This window comes from Juglans regia, chromosome 14, assembly GCF_001411555.2.
Source record: "Juglans regia cultivar Chandler chromosome 14, Walnut 2.0, whole genome shotgun sequence".
In the NCBI taxonomy this organism is placed as follows: domain Eukaryota; kingdom Viridiplantae; phylum Streptophyta; class Magnoliopsida; order Fagales; family Juglandaceae; genus Juglans; species Juglans regia.
Genome location: NC_049914.1, coordinates 12,952,676 through 12,967,680, shown reverse-complemented (window position 1 = coordinate 12,967,680; position 15,005 = coordinate 12,952,676). Strand labels below are relative to the sequence as shown.

The window sequence follows — 15,005 nt, the reverse complement described above, 5'->3', positions numbered from 1 at the left end:
ACTAGAGGTGGAGTGGGAGGAAGTACACCATGGTCATGCTTGAAGATTAATGACACTAACAAAATAAGGTCAAGTTTCAAAACATTTCGATGAGAACTACATTAAAATGTTGGTACTCTTCAAAACATTCAAAACATTTAAGAGAATAAGACTATAATATTGATGCCCGTGTTCTAGGTTTAGCATATTCTATAAAATTTCCTTTGACTTACCAAAGAAGGAGATTTTAATGGGAATATGCACAACTTCTTTTCTTTTTCAGTGGAATATGCATAAGTTCGAATGGTGTACTATAAATATTTTATTAGTTTCCTTCAGGTAATAATTTTCTAACGTGTTTCAAGTAAGAAATTAAAATTTTGTTTTTACTTTGCAGTGCCAACTCTATTGCGCCATCTACCTTCAAATGTCCTCAACTTCTTGGTTTTTTAACTTTTTTATTTTCCTTTTTGTTTTCTCTGTTACTTATCATTCATGCTGTTAAAAATTGGCATCATTTAAAATTTTTTATGAAGGAATCGAACAGTTATATGAAACGAAGTTGATCCATGTCCAATCCCATAAACTTCTTTGTCAAATGTGTGAAGAGATATCAAATTCAAATGAACAACAAAGGATGGATAGCTATGTTTGTGATGCCATCATCCTTGCTATCAAGAGTGGGATTATTGAGTTTGTTTTTGAGATGCTGGAGAAGAATCCGGATCTTGTATGGACCAGAGATCAGAGAAATAGAAATATATTTTCCCTTGCGGTGCTACATCGTCAAGCCAAAATCTTTAGCCTATTAGCACATCATTTGAAGAATGCCTTGACATGTTCTGTAGATGTCAACAGTAATGGCATGTTACATATGGCTGGCATGTCAGCAGAGTCTACCATGCTTAATCGCATCCCAGGTGCAGCTTTGCAAATGCAAAAAGAACTACAATGGTTTAAGTTCCTCTCTCACTTTCTCTCTCTCTAACATACTTTTACTTATATAGGTGTGAGATAACATTTCCAGAGCTTTAATAATAGAGAAAGAAAAAGGGTAAAAGTAGGTAGAGAAAATGAGGATGTGCAGGTTACATTTAGGCCATTTGAGGTGTTGGCAACTTATTTTTTCAAAAAAGTGATATTTATCAATCTGTGGTTAGGAAAACAACACTTTGGACTCGTATGTTTCTAAAGTGAGTTATTTTATTCTCAAAACGGACTTTAGATTGTAAGATTCAAATTTTAAAATTTCTCTTCCAAATCAAAGTATGTCATGTGGACTTTACTAGTTGTGTTATATACACCGGCTTATGAATAGGTTTTTTCTTCCAAAATTACTATAAGATTGCCCTCTCTTGTCCTTTCTTCGTAAAGGAGAGAGAAGAAAACGGGGAATGCTTTACTTAACTAGAAATTCTTGGCCATCTATTCAAAGGTGTAAATTAAATTAGGGTTCTCCTATTAAATAAAAGACCTTAACATAATTAACAAGGGTTTTCTGGTCTCAAGGAAAAAAAAAAAGATTATGTTTGGCAAGTGAGAGTACCTCAAGTACTCTCACTACTATTCTTTATTTTATTATTACTTTTTACCTACTTTTCTACTATTTATTACTTTTCACATACTTTTTACTACTATTCAATATTTTATTATTACTTTTTCATTACTATTTACAAATATTCTCAACACTTCTCACTACCCAAACGTTAAACTCGGTTTTCTGAACCTACTTTAATTCTGTTTAGGTAAATTTGGTTATACACCCCTTGTGCTATATCGGACTTTGGATTAGCTCCCTGTGCTTTTTTTTTTGAAAAATAACACCTTGTGGTTTCAATTATTTAGAAATATGTCCATCCGTCAACTTTACTGTACATCAACATTAATGAAAAACACATGACCCAATCACAAATTGCGACGTGTCCACCATAATCTTTTAAAAAAAATAAAATTTGTCTTTTTAAAAAATTAGTTTTTATAATAAAAAACTGCTTTTATTATTAGAAACCTTAAAATTAAAATATTAAGAAAAAACTGAAGGACAGCCACTGGCAGTGTCCAGCCAGAACTGGCCGACCTTTGTGGTGGCAGTTTCTGGCCACCACATGGGCAGCCATGATGTGGTGGCGCCCCGGCCTGTGGAGGTGTCCACCACCGGTTTTCAATTTTTAAAAATAAAAGCTGTTTTTATTATAAAAATTAGTTTTATATCTTTTTTAAGATATTATGGATGTGGCAGTTTATGATTGGGTCATGTTTTTCCCATTAATGTCAATAGATGGAAAATTTGACGGAGGGACCTATTTAGAAATAACTGAAACCACAGGGTGTTCTTTCTCAAAAAGAAAAACATAGGGAGCTAATCCAAAGTCTGGTATAGCACAATGGGTGTGTGACCAAATCTACCTTTTTATATTTTGAGTAAATTATGTCAACACAAAGTTTCCTGAGCTGACATATATTTGCATTCTTGATAGATTAAAACACTTTTTCTTTCCATATTTGCATGATTATGCTTTGTGTCTCTTCTTTTTTATATCTGATGCAACTCTGTTGTTCAAATGAGAATTATAATTTCTTTCCCAATACTCTGATTTCCCTTTTCTATGCGATGGTGCTGCAAACTGAGAAAGAAAATAACTAAGATTTGAAGAACTTGTATGGTTTCTGACATGTAGAATTTCCCATACTAGAATTCTTGAGATCTTCATCAGCCTACCTTGCATTATAGTGTCCTAGCGCCACATTACATTATATGGTTCATTTTGTACGTGTTTATATATCTCATATAATCTTAATACGTCAATATATATAATGGTGTTTTTTTCCATTTCTTTCTCAGATTTGGCTTTCACATTGGCACACTTTTCTATTTTATATAATATGAAATCACTCAGATAGACATACAACTAGTTTAACTGAAGCAGCACTTCACTCATATATGTATATCTGTGTAATATGAACTTTTTGTTTCAAATAACATATAAATATGTGCAATTAATTTGAAGTATTTTTTTTCAAAAAGTTTCCGAAAGTATCACTCATCAAAAAGAATTGCATAAAGTATCAATAAAATACAGAATGCAGCCTTTCTTATCAATTGTTAGATTGAAAGGATGAATGAGGTGGATCTTATTATTCTAGATCTAAACAATTTGATAAATTACTCCTAAAAGTTCACATCGGAATAGTGCTAGTTGATGAGAGTTACTTGGGAAACACACAAAAAAAGTCAAATTCATTTGGGTTATTCTCTCGATTTCAATAAAATGCAACTAGATCTAGTATGAATTGGCGATCAGAACATATATGGATAGAACTTATAGCGGGGTCTCGAGAAACAAGTAATTTCTGCTGAGAGACTTATAAGGATTTCCATTAAAAATTAATTGAGGAATGATTTATGGTTGTTTGGGTTGCGGGAAACACAGACTTACTTGTAGGAGTTCATGTGGTTTAGTTCATGGCTTTATTTCTAGGAGTTCATTCTTATTGTATATGTTTGTGTGGGTTGTTTGGGTTAGGCTTAAGAGAGTAAGATTTATATTTGTTTTATTTGGACAAAAAAATGTAAGGATTTAACCATTGACTTTATATATTACCTCAGATTGTGAAAATATGTATTATGTACAGATTAGGTAAGTAGATTATGAAGGCGATACAATGGTATTAAATCCTACATGAGTGAGATGCTAACTCAACTTGCTCTAATTGTAACTGTGATGTATTCATTTGGAGCATAGAGCAGGCAAAATATATCACATATCAGAGCCTGTAAACTTGCTAGGCCTTGATGAGGATCTCAAGGATTTGTGTATAGAATGTTTTGTCCCAGATGAACTCCTGCATTTCCTTTTTCAGTATACATGCTTGGAATATGGAATATTTGGTACAACATTTAATTGGTCCATTTGGGGCATAGTGCAGATGAATGGTACGTACTGGAGTCAACTTCACACTATTATAATGACTCGGAAGGCCCAAGCCATATCTTGGCCCCTACACAGAAAGAATTAGTCAATATAATTACTACCTCTTAGAATTATTATTTATATACAATCTAGGGTATTACAATCTTTTCCTTTAAATTCTCGACATCCTCGTCAGTTGATTCTATCATGAGGCCTAATTGGATTGACTTTATACCATTTGTAATGACACAAGGAAGGTTTATGCCAAATCTTGACTTATATATATTCCAATAGGACTAGCCAATGTTATATTTAGAGCCCCTTCTAATGTGGAATTTGTCATAAAGAATGTTAGCTCTCCCAAGTAATGTGGAAATTGTTCACAATCTTCCTATAGGCTATATGCAATCTACTTATAAAAAAAAAAAAATCTTCCTATATGCAAACTGGGTATTGCAACTATAATGCAAAGTAGGCTTGATGAGGATCTCCAGAATCCCTTTTATTTTCTCTTGTAATGTACATGATTGAAGTATAGATCCAACACTTTATTATTCAATCGATGGTGTTGTTGTTTTGTGAATTAGAGTACTGAATAAGAATAATCTAAAACAATTGATGCTAAATTTAAATTTTAGAGTTAACAGTTAATTCTTCTGGTTATTAATATTTGGTAACCTCTTATTCGAAGATTTTGTTTAAAAAATTCAGGAGGTGGAGGCTATTGTCCATCCCAAGGTTAGAGAAGCAACAAACGAAGATGGTTTAACTCCCCGAGAATTGTTTACAAAAACCCACGAGGCTATGCTGAAATCGGGAGAGCAATGGATAAAGGACACAGCAAGATCTTGTACAGTTGTCGGTGCTCTCATTGTTACCATGATGTTTGCTGCATCCTTTAATATTCCAGGTGGAAACAAGCAAGATACTGGCTTGCCAATATTTTTACCGAAAGGCTCTCTCATGGTCTTTATAATTTCCGATGCCTTGTCCCTCTTTTCCTCTTCAACTTCAGTCTTAATGTTTTTGGGAATTCTCACATCCAGGTATGCAGAAGACGATTTCCTCACGTCTTTACCTACAAAAATGATAATAGGCCTTTCCACACTCTTCTTTTCTATTGCAACCATGATGATTACCTTTTCTGCTGCACTTTTAATCATGCTACGCCAGCAATCATGGATTGTTAATCCTATCATTTGTTTGGCTGGTGTTCCAGTCACCCTCTTTGTAATGATGCAATTTCGTCTTCTTGTTGAAATGTCCATTTCAACTTACGGACCGGGCATCTTCGGTAGGAAAATAAAGCTTACTTTTAACTAATACCTTGTGCACTACAGTGAATGTGTTGTTATGTGTAAGGATGTAAACGATTCGAGTTTGAGTGAACAGTAAGTTGTCAAGATTTGTTCATTTACTTTTAATTCGAATTGGAGTTGAGCTCCATGTTTTCATTGAATTTATTTTATATTCATGAGTAGCTCGTCATCTTTCAAGCAAGTTTGAGTTTGTTCATGAGTTACTTAATTTTAACAAAATAGATTACTTTTAGTATATCGTATGACTTTATTTACAAATTTTTACAAAAAGAAAAAAAAAATCAATTTTTAAACATTTTAAAAGACTTTTTATATACATATAGTATTAATTGAGAAATTCTATATGGAAGCCTTACGTCAAATATCTATACCTAACCAACATGTGATTTATCATCTTAATGTTTAAATGTGTGTTTAAATAGAAGAGCAAAAATGATAAATAACATGTTAGTTAAGTGAAAGTATGTGGTGTAGGGGTTCATTGTAGCATCTCCTATCAATTATATTCATAAGAATTTAATCAACACATGGTATTCCTATTTCTTATTCTTATCCTTTTAAATGCTTAATATATTCTCATTACAAATTTAAAAATAATACTAATATATGAAATTATTTGAGTTTATACATAATTATACAAGTTGAAATGACCATTATACGAGTCCAATCATTTGATAATTATTTATGATTTTGTGCTCAATAAATAAATCGAATTGAACGAGTTTAGTCAAGTTAATCTCGAGTTGACATGTTGTTTATGTTAGAGGGCATAATCGTTGTATGCTTAGTATAATATATAGTGTTGTTTATGTTAGAGGGCATAATCGTTGTATGCTTAGTATAATATATAGTGGAACGGTAAGTAGTACACACAAGTTCGAATAACCGATTTTTCCATCTTGTTTGTGTTCTGACTTTTACAACATGGTATCGAAGAGGGCCTTCTAGTTTCTAGATTGTTATTTTATTTTATTTTTTTTATAGGTAGTTTCTAGACTGTTATCGATTCTATTTGATTTCATCCCATTTGATTTCTACTATGTATTGATTGCAAAAGTGCTAATATATGTATTAGAAAAAAATGTTGAGAATATCGTTTCAAGACATATTTTTGCCCGATAGCAAGCTATTATAAGCATTTTTTGTTTTGATATTGAATATATTAAAAGTTTCTAAAATGCTATCCTTGATTTTCTATATTAAAAGTTTCTAAAATGCTATCCTTGATTTTCTTACTCGTGAATTTCTGTAAAATCATTACAAGTAGAAAAGATAAGCATGTTTCACATGTTCGTATCCCTACCGGGCAACATGTGAAACATGAGCCTACTCTCCACTTGATATTTCTAATCGATTTTCTACCTTTAGTAGTAAATCCAATGCTAAGACCAGTTTTCCTCTGCTTTGGCTGACCCACATGATCCACTATCCTAATAAAAATCTTGCTTCAAGGACTGATTATGTCTAAAAGCAATATTATTGTCAAAACTTGTTTTATATAGAACCTAATTGTTAAATATATAATGATCCATCCAAAATCGCATTTGGATATTTTCTATCTGATTTTTATTGGGTTCTTAAAAATACTCAGAAGAACCTCCAATACTACTCTTCCATTCCCACCCAAACTCAATCCATCATGATTAAACCCATTTTTTTATAAAACTAATAAAACCAACTTGATCTACCACAGTCTTTACATATTAAAATGGGGAACCCATCCCTATGTTGTCAAGAAGATCCCTGGTTCAGATATTTCCTACTACTATTATGACCACATTGAAGCCTGGTTCAAATTTATGTTATTCCAGAATACTGAGATGTCTCATTCGTGGTTTATTAACTTTGAATAAAAAAAAAGGTTCAATTCTCAATTCCTTTTGTGGTTTCTGAGATGGTGGACACAATTTAGCCCAATTTTGAAAATTTTCCCTCACAAACACAAACACACACACAATGGTGCTATTAAATATTTTGCCATTGTTTACAAGATTGATCAGCATAGACAAAAGTTCCTTACTTCCCTTCACTTATGTAAGAAATACAAAGTTTTCTGGATCCTGAAATGGAACTATACTAAGAAAAATGAAATCCTTGCTCACAATTGGTACATCAAGTGGTGGGATAAAAGGAAACTAAGTCACTATTGGATGGCATTAATGTCATTGGTTGTCAGCTGGTAGTGGTCAATTGTGGTTGTCAGCCAGTTCAATGGTGGTTTGTGGTGTGGCGGTGCTGTTGGATGTCGACAAAACGGACTTTTCCTGCATAACAGTCGATTTTGTGTTGTTTCTAGTGTTTTCTAGCGTCCTATCCAATATTGGCTGCTAGATTTGAGCTCATTGTTATCTTCTATATAGGGCTATGCAGAAAACATTAGGACCCGACCCGACCAGACCAAAATAGCGAGTTGAAGTAACTTGCGGGTTGAACCCGCTAAAACTGCTATAAAGGAAAAAAAAAGGGGTGGGTTGAAACTTGAAGTTCACTCTCTTCAAATAAAAGCTTAGAAACCCTAGCCTCCATCAAGAACGACGTTGCCATCTACAGCCTCTGCAGCCTTTGCGGCTTCCATCACCGTAAAATCACAACCCAGCTTAGTTCAGACACCGGCATCCTTTGAAAAAGTCTCAAAACCTTCCAAATCCAGACACGTCTCCCCTTAACCCTCCATTCATGCCGATATCACTGGCCTCACACGTGCCACCACGTACTCCTTAACTTATATTCCCTCACAAACACTCTTATCTCAACCTTCAAACTCACACCATCACGCTCTCTATTTCTCTACCATGGCTACCGTTGCTGAAAGATGAGCTTTGAGCCTTACCAACCCATCATCGTCCAAGATGGTGATCCTTCAAATACCATCAACGTCCCTGATGGCTTCGATTACGAGCTCTATAACCGCAACGACATCAACAAGATTCTGGGTCCCAAAGCCTCCTGCATTTCCTTCAAGGACTCTACTTGCCGCTGCTTTGGCTACATGGTGTCTAAGAAGAAGTATATTTTTACAATTGACGATGACTGCTTTGTAAGTTCTTTGATTTATGGTGCTAATGGGTTTGGTTTTTTGGTATGAATGTGCAGATCTTGCACGTTGTTTGTTTTGGGAATTTTAGCTTGCTTTCCCACCTTCGATTTTCCTTTATTTTCCCTAGAAAATTTGAAGTGATGGGGTGAGGATACTTTGAAGTTGTCTGTAATAGTGGGTGATGGTTAAATTTGAAAATTCAGGAAAGGGATTGTATAGGGATTTGTAAGGTTTTTTTGATCTGTTTGTATACAATTTGGGCTTCCATTTCCTGCTTCCAATGTCGAGTCAGGTCGGCCCATAGCGGTTTGACTCGTTTTTGGGTCGGGTCGGATAGGGCCCAAACATGGACCGGGTTGCAGCCCTACTTGTATACCCTCTGGTGACTTTCCCATCGTTGGAGGCCACAAGTAGGGTTTGATGTCGCCAACAACGTCAAAGCTGAGGGAGTGTTTGGTAGTGGTGCTGAGGTGTTCGGCCTTAGAATAAGGTTGTCCTTAGTTCGGATGAAGTATGTTCCTATCTCAAATAAAGGTCGTTCGGTAACGAGATTAAGGTAACCCACATACCAACTATTCTCGTTTAAGATAAATTAAATTCAGGTTTCATGCCGAATCTGGTATAAGGCCTCGGTTTGTACTAGTTCGAATTCGATATTGGCCGGTTCATATTGCATCTGATCTAATACATGTCGGTTCGGGCTGATACATATGTGTTCGAGTCGAGACATACCAGTTCAAAATCGATACAAACCGGTTCGGAGCTCATATTCAACTCACCGATATTTCCAATTAGGTCTTTCTCTTGTGCTCTTTTAACATATTTCACATGACTTTAGCTTGGTATTGTTGTTGACTCTTCCTATCTATGTCCTTTTTATGCTTTTTTTTTTATAAAATTTTAAGTTTTAATTTTTTAAGTTTTAATTCTTTTTTTTTTTTCTTCGAACTTCTTGATCAGCAATATGTTGCCCTATTGGGTGGCTATTTTTGGTCACATCAAGCCTCAGTGACATGTAGCGATGGATGGGAGGGATTACATTAAATATAGTAGGAAATTACAGTATTGAATTTGTTCAAATTGTAAGATCAGGGGAGTAATCTTAAGTACGCATAAACTTGAAGGAACCAAATTGCTATTTGGCCGTTTTAATTTGTAGATACTAAAAGCTGATTATGTCTAAGGTTTAGATCTTGTGAACTAGAAGTACATATGCCACTAAAACTGAATCATGTAGAATTACATTTTTGTGTCATGAATCAGTGTGAACTGTGAAGAAACTCAATTCTCTTTTCTACATGGATAACCTCAACAACAGTGAAAGAATTTAATATGATCAAAGTTTGCTCTTTATCAATTATTCTTGTTTAACATTACTCTTATTGATTATGCTTCTTTAATATCACTTTTCTTGACAATCATATTTGTTAATTCTAATGCTAAATGTCAATCTATCATGCATAGGCAAATACCCAAAGGAGCTGCCAGAGTATCTTCTTAGAACCTGTCGTCTTAACCATCTTGATGCCTCCAAAGTAGTATTGGTGAAACCATCCATATGTTCAGGTCATAAACACTGAAATTGAGATCAAGATGCTTATGCTCTATAAACTTGTAGGACTCATTCTTTTACTAGATCAAATTGAGATTGGCAGTTGGTTATTTTTTGGGTAAATATCATTAATTCATAAATAAATTTTGTGCAAAAGATTACATTTCTTGTTAGTGCTGATTGTTTTATTTAGATTTATGGCTTGCGTAATTCAAGCATATTGTGTCTTTATTTTTGTTACGTTTTACTACATTTTTCACATTGTATAGTATTAGTCAGTACACTTGCATGATGCGCATTAATATTTATATTAATTAAGTAAAAATATTATAAACAACTAAGTTAACATACTTTTGAGTGAGGAATTTTGAGCTCTATATGAAAGTGCAAAAGCATCTCTCCTCTTGTATTCTCCCGAAACAAATACCCTCGTGCCGAAACACCCCTCTCTGCCAGTTTTTCAACCGGAAAGGATGGGGGGCCCCTCCTCCTCGTCCTCGTCCTCGTCCTCTTTCCCTATCTATCTATGTTGTCCATGGAGCTATTTCAGTTGTATAGTTGCTCTTGTTATCATTTTTCCTTCAAGGCTGAAAAACACTAATTTGCAATTTTTTGGTTACCTTCGAGACACACGAGCAGTATGAGAAGATTTCTAGGTTGCCAATGTTTCAGATAGAAGCGGCAGTGTGCCGAAACGATGCACGCGTGTCTTTTGGAGAGGGTGGGGCACACGTGCCTCCTCTTCCTATTGCCCATTCTGCCACACGCGCTTGGCCCAACAATTCTTGTGAGAACCCCTTACATAGTAGCAACGTAACCACATTAACCTTTGTAGTCTTGGACATAAGGAAAGTCTTACCAAGCAAGCAAACAGGTAAAACCCTGAGTGAGGAAGGGCTTAGAATTGCTAGATTGAGCGAGTAAAGACTTAGGTGAGCAATGAAAAACTAATCATGTTGGGTGGGTAACATAAGTAATATGGCGGTTGGGGCAAGCATTAACGCGAGTGAGGGAAGAATAGAAGAGAGTAATGCAGTACGTGCAAAGAATACGCAACAGGAGAGCAAATGACTAATTAAATAGAGTGATGGGCGAGCAACAAACATGGTGGTACAAGTGCAGACAACTGTTCAGAAACAGTTTCCCCACCTTACTAAGGGATCAGACTAATGACTGGACACATTTTCCGCTCTAGGATATAAGTTTAAACAACTGCCCAAAAACTTGGAGTGCTTAAAGACAATGTGGGAGTGCTCAGAAGTGACCCCCCAATCAAACACCATCACGCACTCCGCAAAATGACATCGTAGCGTGAAGAATCACAGACTTTCCACCTACTGCGACCATGAGCAGAGTCTTTATCACCAAGTGGACGACATTCACCCATGGCAGACTGAAAGACCAACCTTGTTTGAGGAGCCTGCCTCTCCTTGGCCGAGCTTCTAGAACGTGATAGAGATCATCATTACAACTACATTCACCTCCTTTAATCCAGCATACGACTGGACAATTGGGAACTCACCGAGCAATGGACGAATCCCACGACACATGATAGAGGACCCTTGATGCTTTCTTTTTACCTTTTTATTCTCCATGCCAGTGATCACTTTTTCATTCACCTTCTTACAAAAAAACTCAGAGCATCCCTCTCTCTCTTGATCTCTCTCGTTCACTCTAGCTTTCCTTTTAGAAAGAGGAACTCAAGTTCTCTAAAACTTAAGCTCATGCACACTTGGACACTTGAGGTCATTATCGGAATACTGGAAATACGACCCACCAATGACCATGCTCAATGGTCTTTTGTTGTTCAGGTAAGTGTCTGCCATGATATCACAAGATGTGTAAATGGTTGTGAAGTAAGCGTGTTTTACATACGTGGTAAGAAGGGATCTTGTTATTTAGTACTTTCTCATACCCCTACTCTACTATGTATTTTATCTACTCACAATTCTCATACAAATGTTGTTCAGGCATTTTCATAACCTTTCGTACTTTATATATTGTAGCTTTCTCATATATTTTACTTGAATGATGAAAATCATTATGGCATTATATAGGGGTGAAAACCGACACCTTCGGCACTGTTTTTGGGCAAAACTGATGTTGACTGACGTTTAAGAAAATGAAGGAGCAACTGACCATAATCGGTCGATGGGGAGGAGGAAAACCGGCCGGCAGTTCTCTTGCTATTACGACCAGCTTCTTCTAAGAGAATAGAGATAGAGAGTTGTAGAGGAGAGCAAGAGAGTTGCAAAGGAGAAATTCAATCGGGTAAGAAGGCCTAGTGAGGAAGACGACCCCATCTCGAAACGATGTCATTCCATTTAAGCTTAAGTGGAACAGTGTTATTTCATACATATTATTTTTCCTAGGTTTTGAGTAAAATGATGTCGTTCAACTTAAGTGGAACGGCATCGTTTTGATTAGGGTAATTTAAAAAAAAATAGTTTTATTTTATTGGCCGGTTTAGCTGTCTGGTCCAACTTCAAATCGAGATCGAACTGCTGAACGTTGGTTCCTTCAAATTCCCATCACACTCCGACCGATTTTCCACCGATTCTAACTGGTTCCTGACGTGGCCAGCCAGTTCCCTTCGGCGGCGGCCGATTGTGTCAGTTTCTGCTCACCCCTAGTATTATATCCAGATTTCCAGTTTATGTTTTATAAGGGGGATGTTGGTTGTTTTAACGGAATGGGTAGGGTGTGTAAGTGTGTGTTTGTCTTACGACCCCAAGTTGAGATATGGTATTATTTTGGTGGAGCTCCCTTGGTCACTTATGAGAGTATAATAATGGAGGGACATCCCCTATGTTGATGCTAGGTGTCAAGTGTCTCGGATGAGATCGTAATGCTTTCAGATAAATATCGTTGCATCTCTGTTGGCAGAGGCTAGAGGGTACAGTGGTGAAGGATGGGTATGCGAAGTCAAGCATCACTTGTTACAAAATCATATGTGCAATCATTACCCATGGTCTGGTGAAGAGAGCCAGGGTGTTCACACAATTATTATAAGGTAAACATTATGGTATTGAAAATTATAATGTTAATGATTATTTAAAAGCTTAAGAGTATATTGAGTCTTTTTTTGGTTTCCTAGCTGTTTTTGAACTCAAAAATATGCATATAATTATTCTTTCATTGTTCGGGGTACTGCATATTGCCGAAGTGAGTATTGGTTGCTTAGTTCTCTTTCCTTGGTAAGCTTCTATCATTGCCTAGATCTTCTTGTATCTTTTTTCCCTACATGTTCATTTTTATTACATATATTATTCGTTTTGTTATATCTCTAACTTACTGAGATTTCTTGAAATCAATTATGGTAGCTCACTACGGTTTCGTTTATCAGAACCATAGAATTTTATGCAGATCTAGACAACGAGGGAGGTTATGAGCAGGAAGCCACCCTTCATGGCCCGAGGAATGAGGTGGGGGCCTATCACCATTTGGACTTGATTTTGTAGTTGACTAGGTTGTCTTGACTCTAAGAGATTTGGTGAACAGCTTAGGGGTGTAATAACATAGTTAATTTGTGATTGAGATATGGTGACTTATGAATGTTCATGACATTGGGCTAGTTGCTTATAATATTATGTGTGGGGAACTAAGCTAATAGTTAGGTCTCATGACTTTTTTTTTTTTTTTGTCTTCTGCAATTTCTTTTACATCCGTGTTTAGCAAATAAGCACAGACCAATTCATGAGGAAAGTGAGGGGTGTGATCCATGTTCACTGGCATCACGGTGAGCCACCAAAACACAAGTGGGGTTAGGGCACCACAATTTTCCACCCTTAAATCCTCTAGATCTGACCATCCTGGCCGCACCGCAACAAGCACATGTCCCATGCGCTATGCAGATTCCGATGCCTTATAAAGTTAGCTCAAATAGCAACCTTCCATATTCGCCTCTATTTTATTGATGTTCCTTAATCTAGCTGTCAGATATTCTTATATCGAAAAAGTAAAGTAACAAATTGGAATCGTTGGTGCACGATTATCACCACCCCTTCTTAGGCTCTTGGCGATCTCTTTCTATCATAGGCCCCAATGTGAAAACCACATGTATTCCTTTAGAAGAGTGTAAAGTTTTGTGATGATGTATAATGGGATGAAGTTGGCTTTTTTATCTGGATTTTTATTATAAAAGTTGTCCTATTTTGCTATTGAATCGTGAAGATGAGGAAGTGGATCTCCCCAAAAGCCATTTGAGAACACAATGTAGCCATATCAACCACCACAACCTTTGGTCACGTGGTTACAATCAGTTTATCGAATTGTACAAAAACCGCCACGTTGTGCAGCTCCCCCTTGGCAAGGAAGGGTATGAAACATTTATTTGTTCTCAGTGCTCATTTCTTTTTATTTTTCTTTAGAGTTGTACTAGTTGTAAAAAGTGTATGTCAGGTCCCTCTACCCGTTATTCATGCATTCCTTTATTTGTTAATGCGATACCTCATATGATAAAGATAAATGTACGTGATGAATGAGATTTCACATTGCTTGGAAAGGAGAAGTTTTTGCTCTTTATAAGGTTCCAATGACTCTAATTATATCATTGATTAGTCCTTTTGGAGTATAGGCCATATGGTTTGGGCCTAACATTAGAGCGTTACAAATGGTATCAGAGCCTATCTCAACTATAAATGTGGGACTTAAGCCGTACCACCTATAACGAACAGGCTAGACGAGGACGTCGGGAATTTAAGGGGGAGATTGTGATACCCTATATAAGGATAAAGGTAGGTGGTGAATGAGATCTCATATGTTTTACAAAGGAGAAGTTCTTGCTCTTTATAAGGTTCCAATGAGGATCCAATTGTATCATTGATAATTATTAATTAAAATTAAGGATCGAGATCCTCTTCAATTCTCTAGTAAATTGAATGGTCTAGTTTGAACAGAGAGATACAATATCAAATGCACTTTATTTGATAATTATATATATATATATATATAACAACCTACCAACGATCTAGTTAACAAGAATGCTCCAAGAATTAAGAATCAAGAAACGTTTTATCCCTGCCTAGAGTGTTTTTTTCGCTACGTGCATGGCTATCGCCGGGGGCACCAAACGCCGCAAGCCAAGCTAAGGACATTTGCTGATTTGTTGCTTCATACCCCTCAGGCCGTCCCTGAGGTTTCTATTTCGTTCCGGCAGCCCTAGTATGTTGATGGAGAGTTTTTCGTGCACTTTACGAAGGAGGAAC

At 36.1% G+C, this 15,005-nt stretch overlaps 1 protein-coding gene across 1 annotated transcript; it reads left to right on the top strand.

Annotated features, from left to right (window-relative positions):
* The first annotated feature begins 616 nt into the window (after positions 1-616).
* On the top strand, positions 617-5,288 carry LOC118344561. Its single transcript, XM_035685580.1, has 2 exons — positions 617-940; positions 4,602-5,288. The coding sequence occupies exons 1-2, from the start codon at positions 617-619 to the stop codon at positions 5,211-5,213; spliced, it is 936 nt and encodes a 311-aa protein (XP_035541473.1). The 3' UTR covers positions 5,214-5,288.
* The last annotated feature ends 9,717 nt before the right edge of the window (positions 5,289-15,005 follow it).

Coding starts and splice junctions, on each gene's coding strand:
- LOC118344561 (XM_035685580.1), top strand. CDS start 617: ATGGATAGCTATGTTTGTGATGCCATCATCCTTGCTATCAAGAGTGGG. Junction 941..4,601: donor AAGAACTACAATGGTTTAAG/TTCCTCTCTCAC, acceptor TAAAAAATTCAG/GAGGTGGAGGCTATTGTCCA.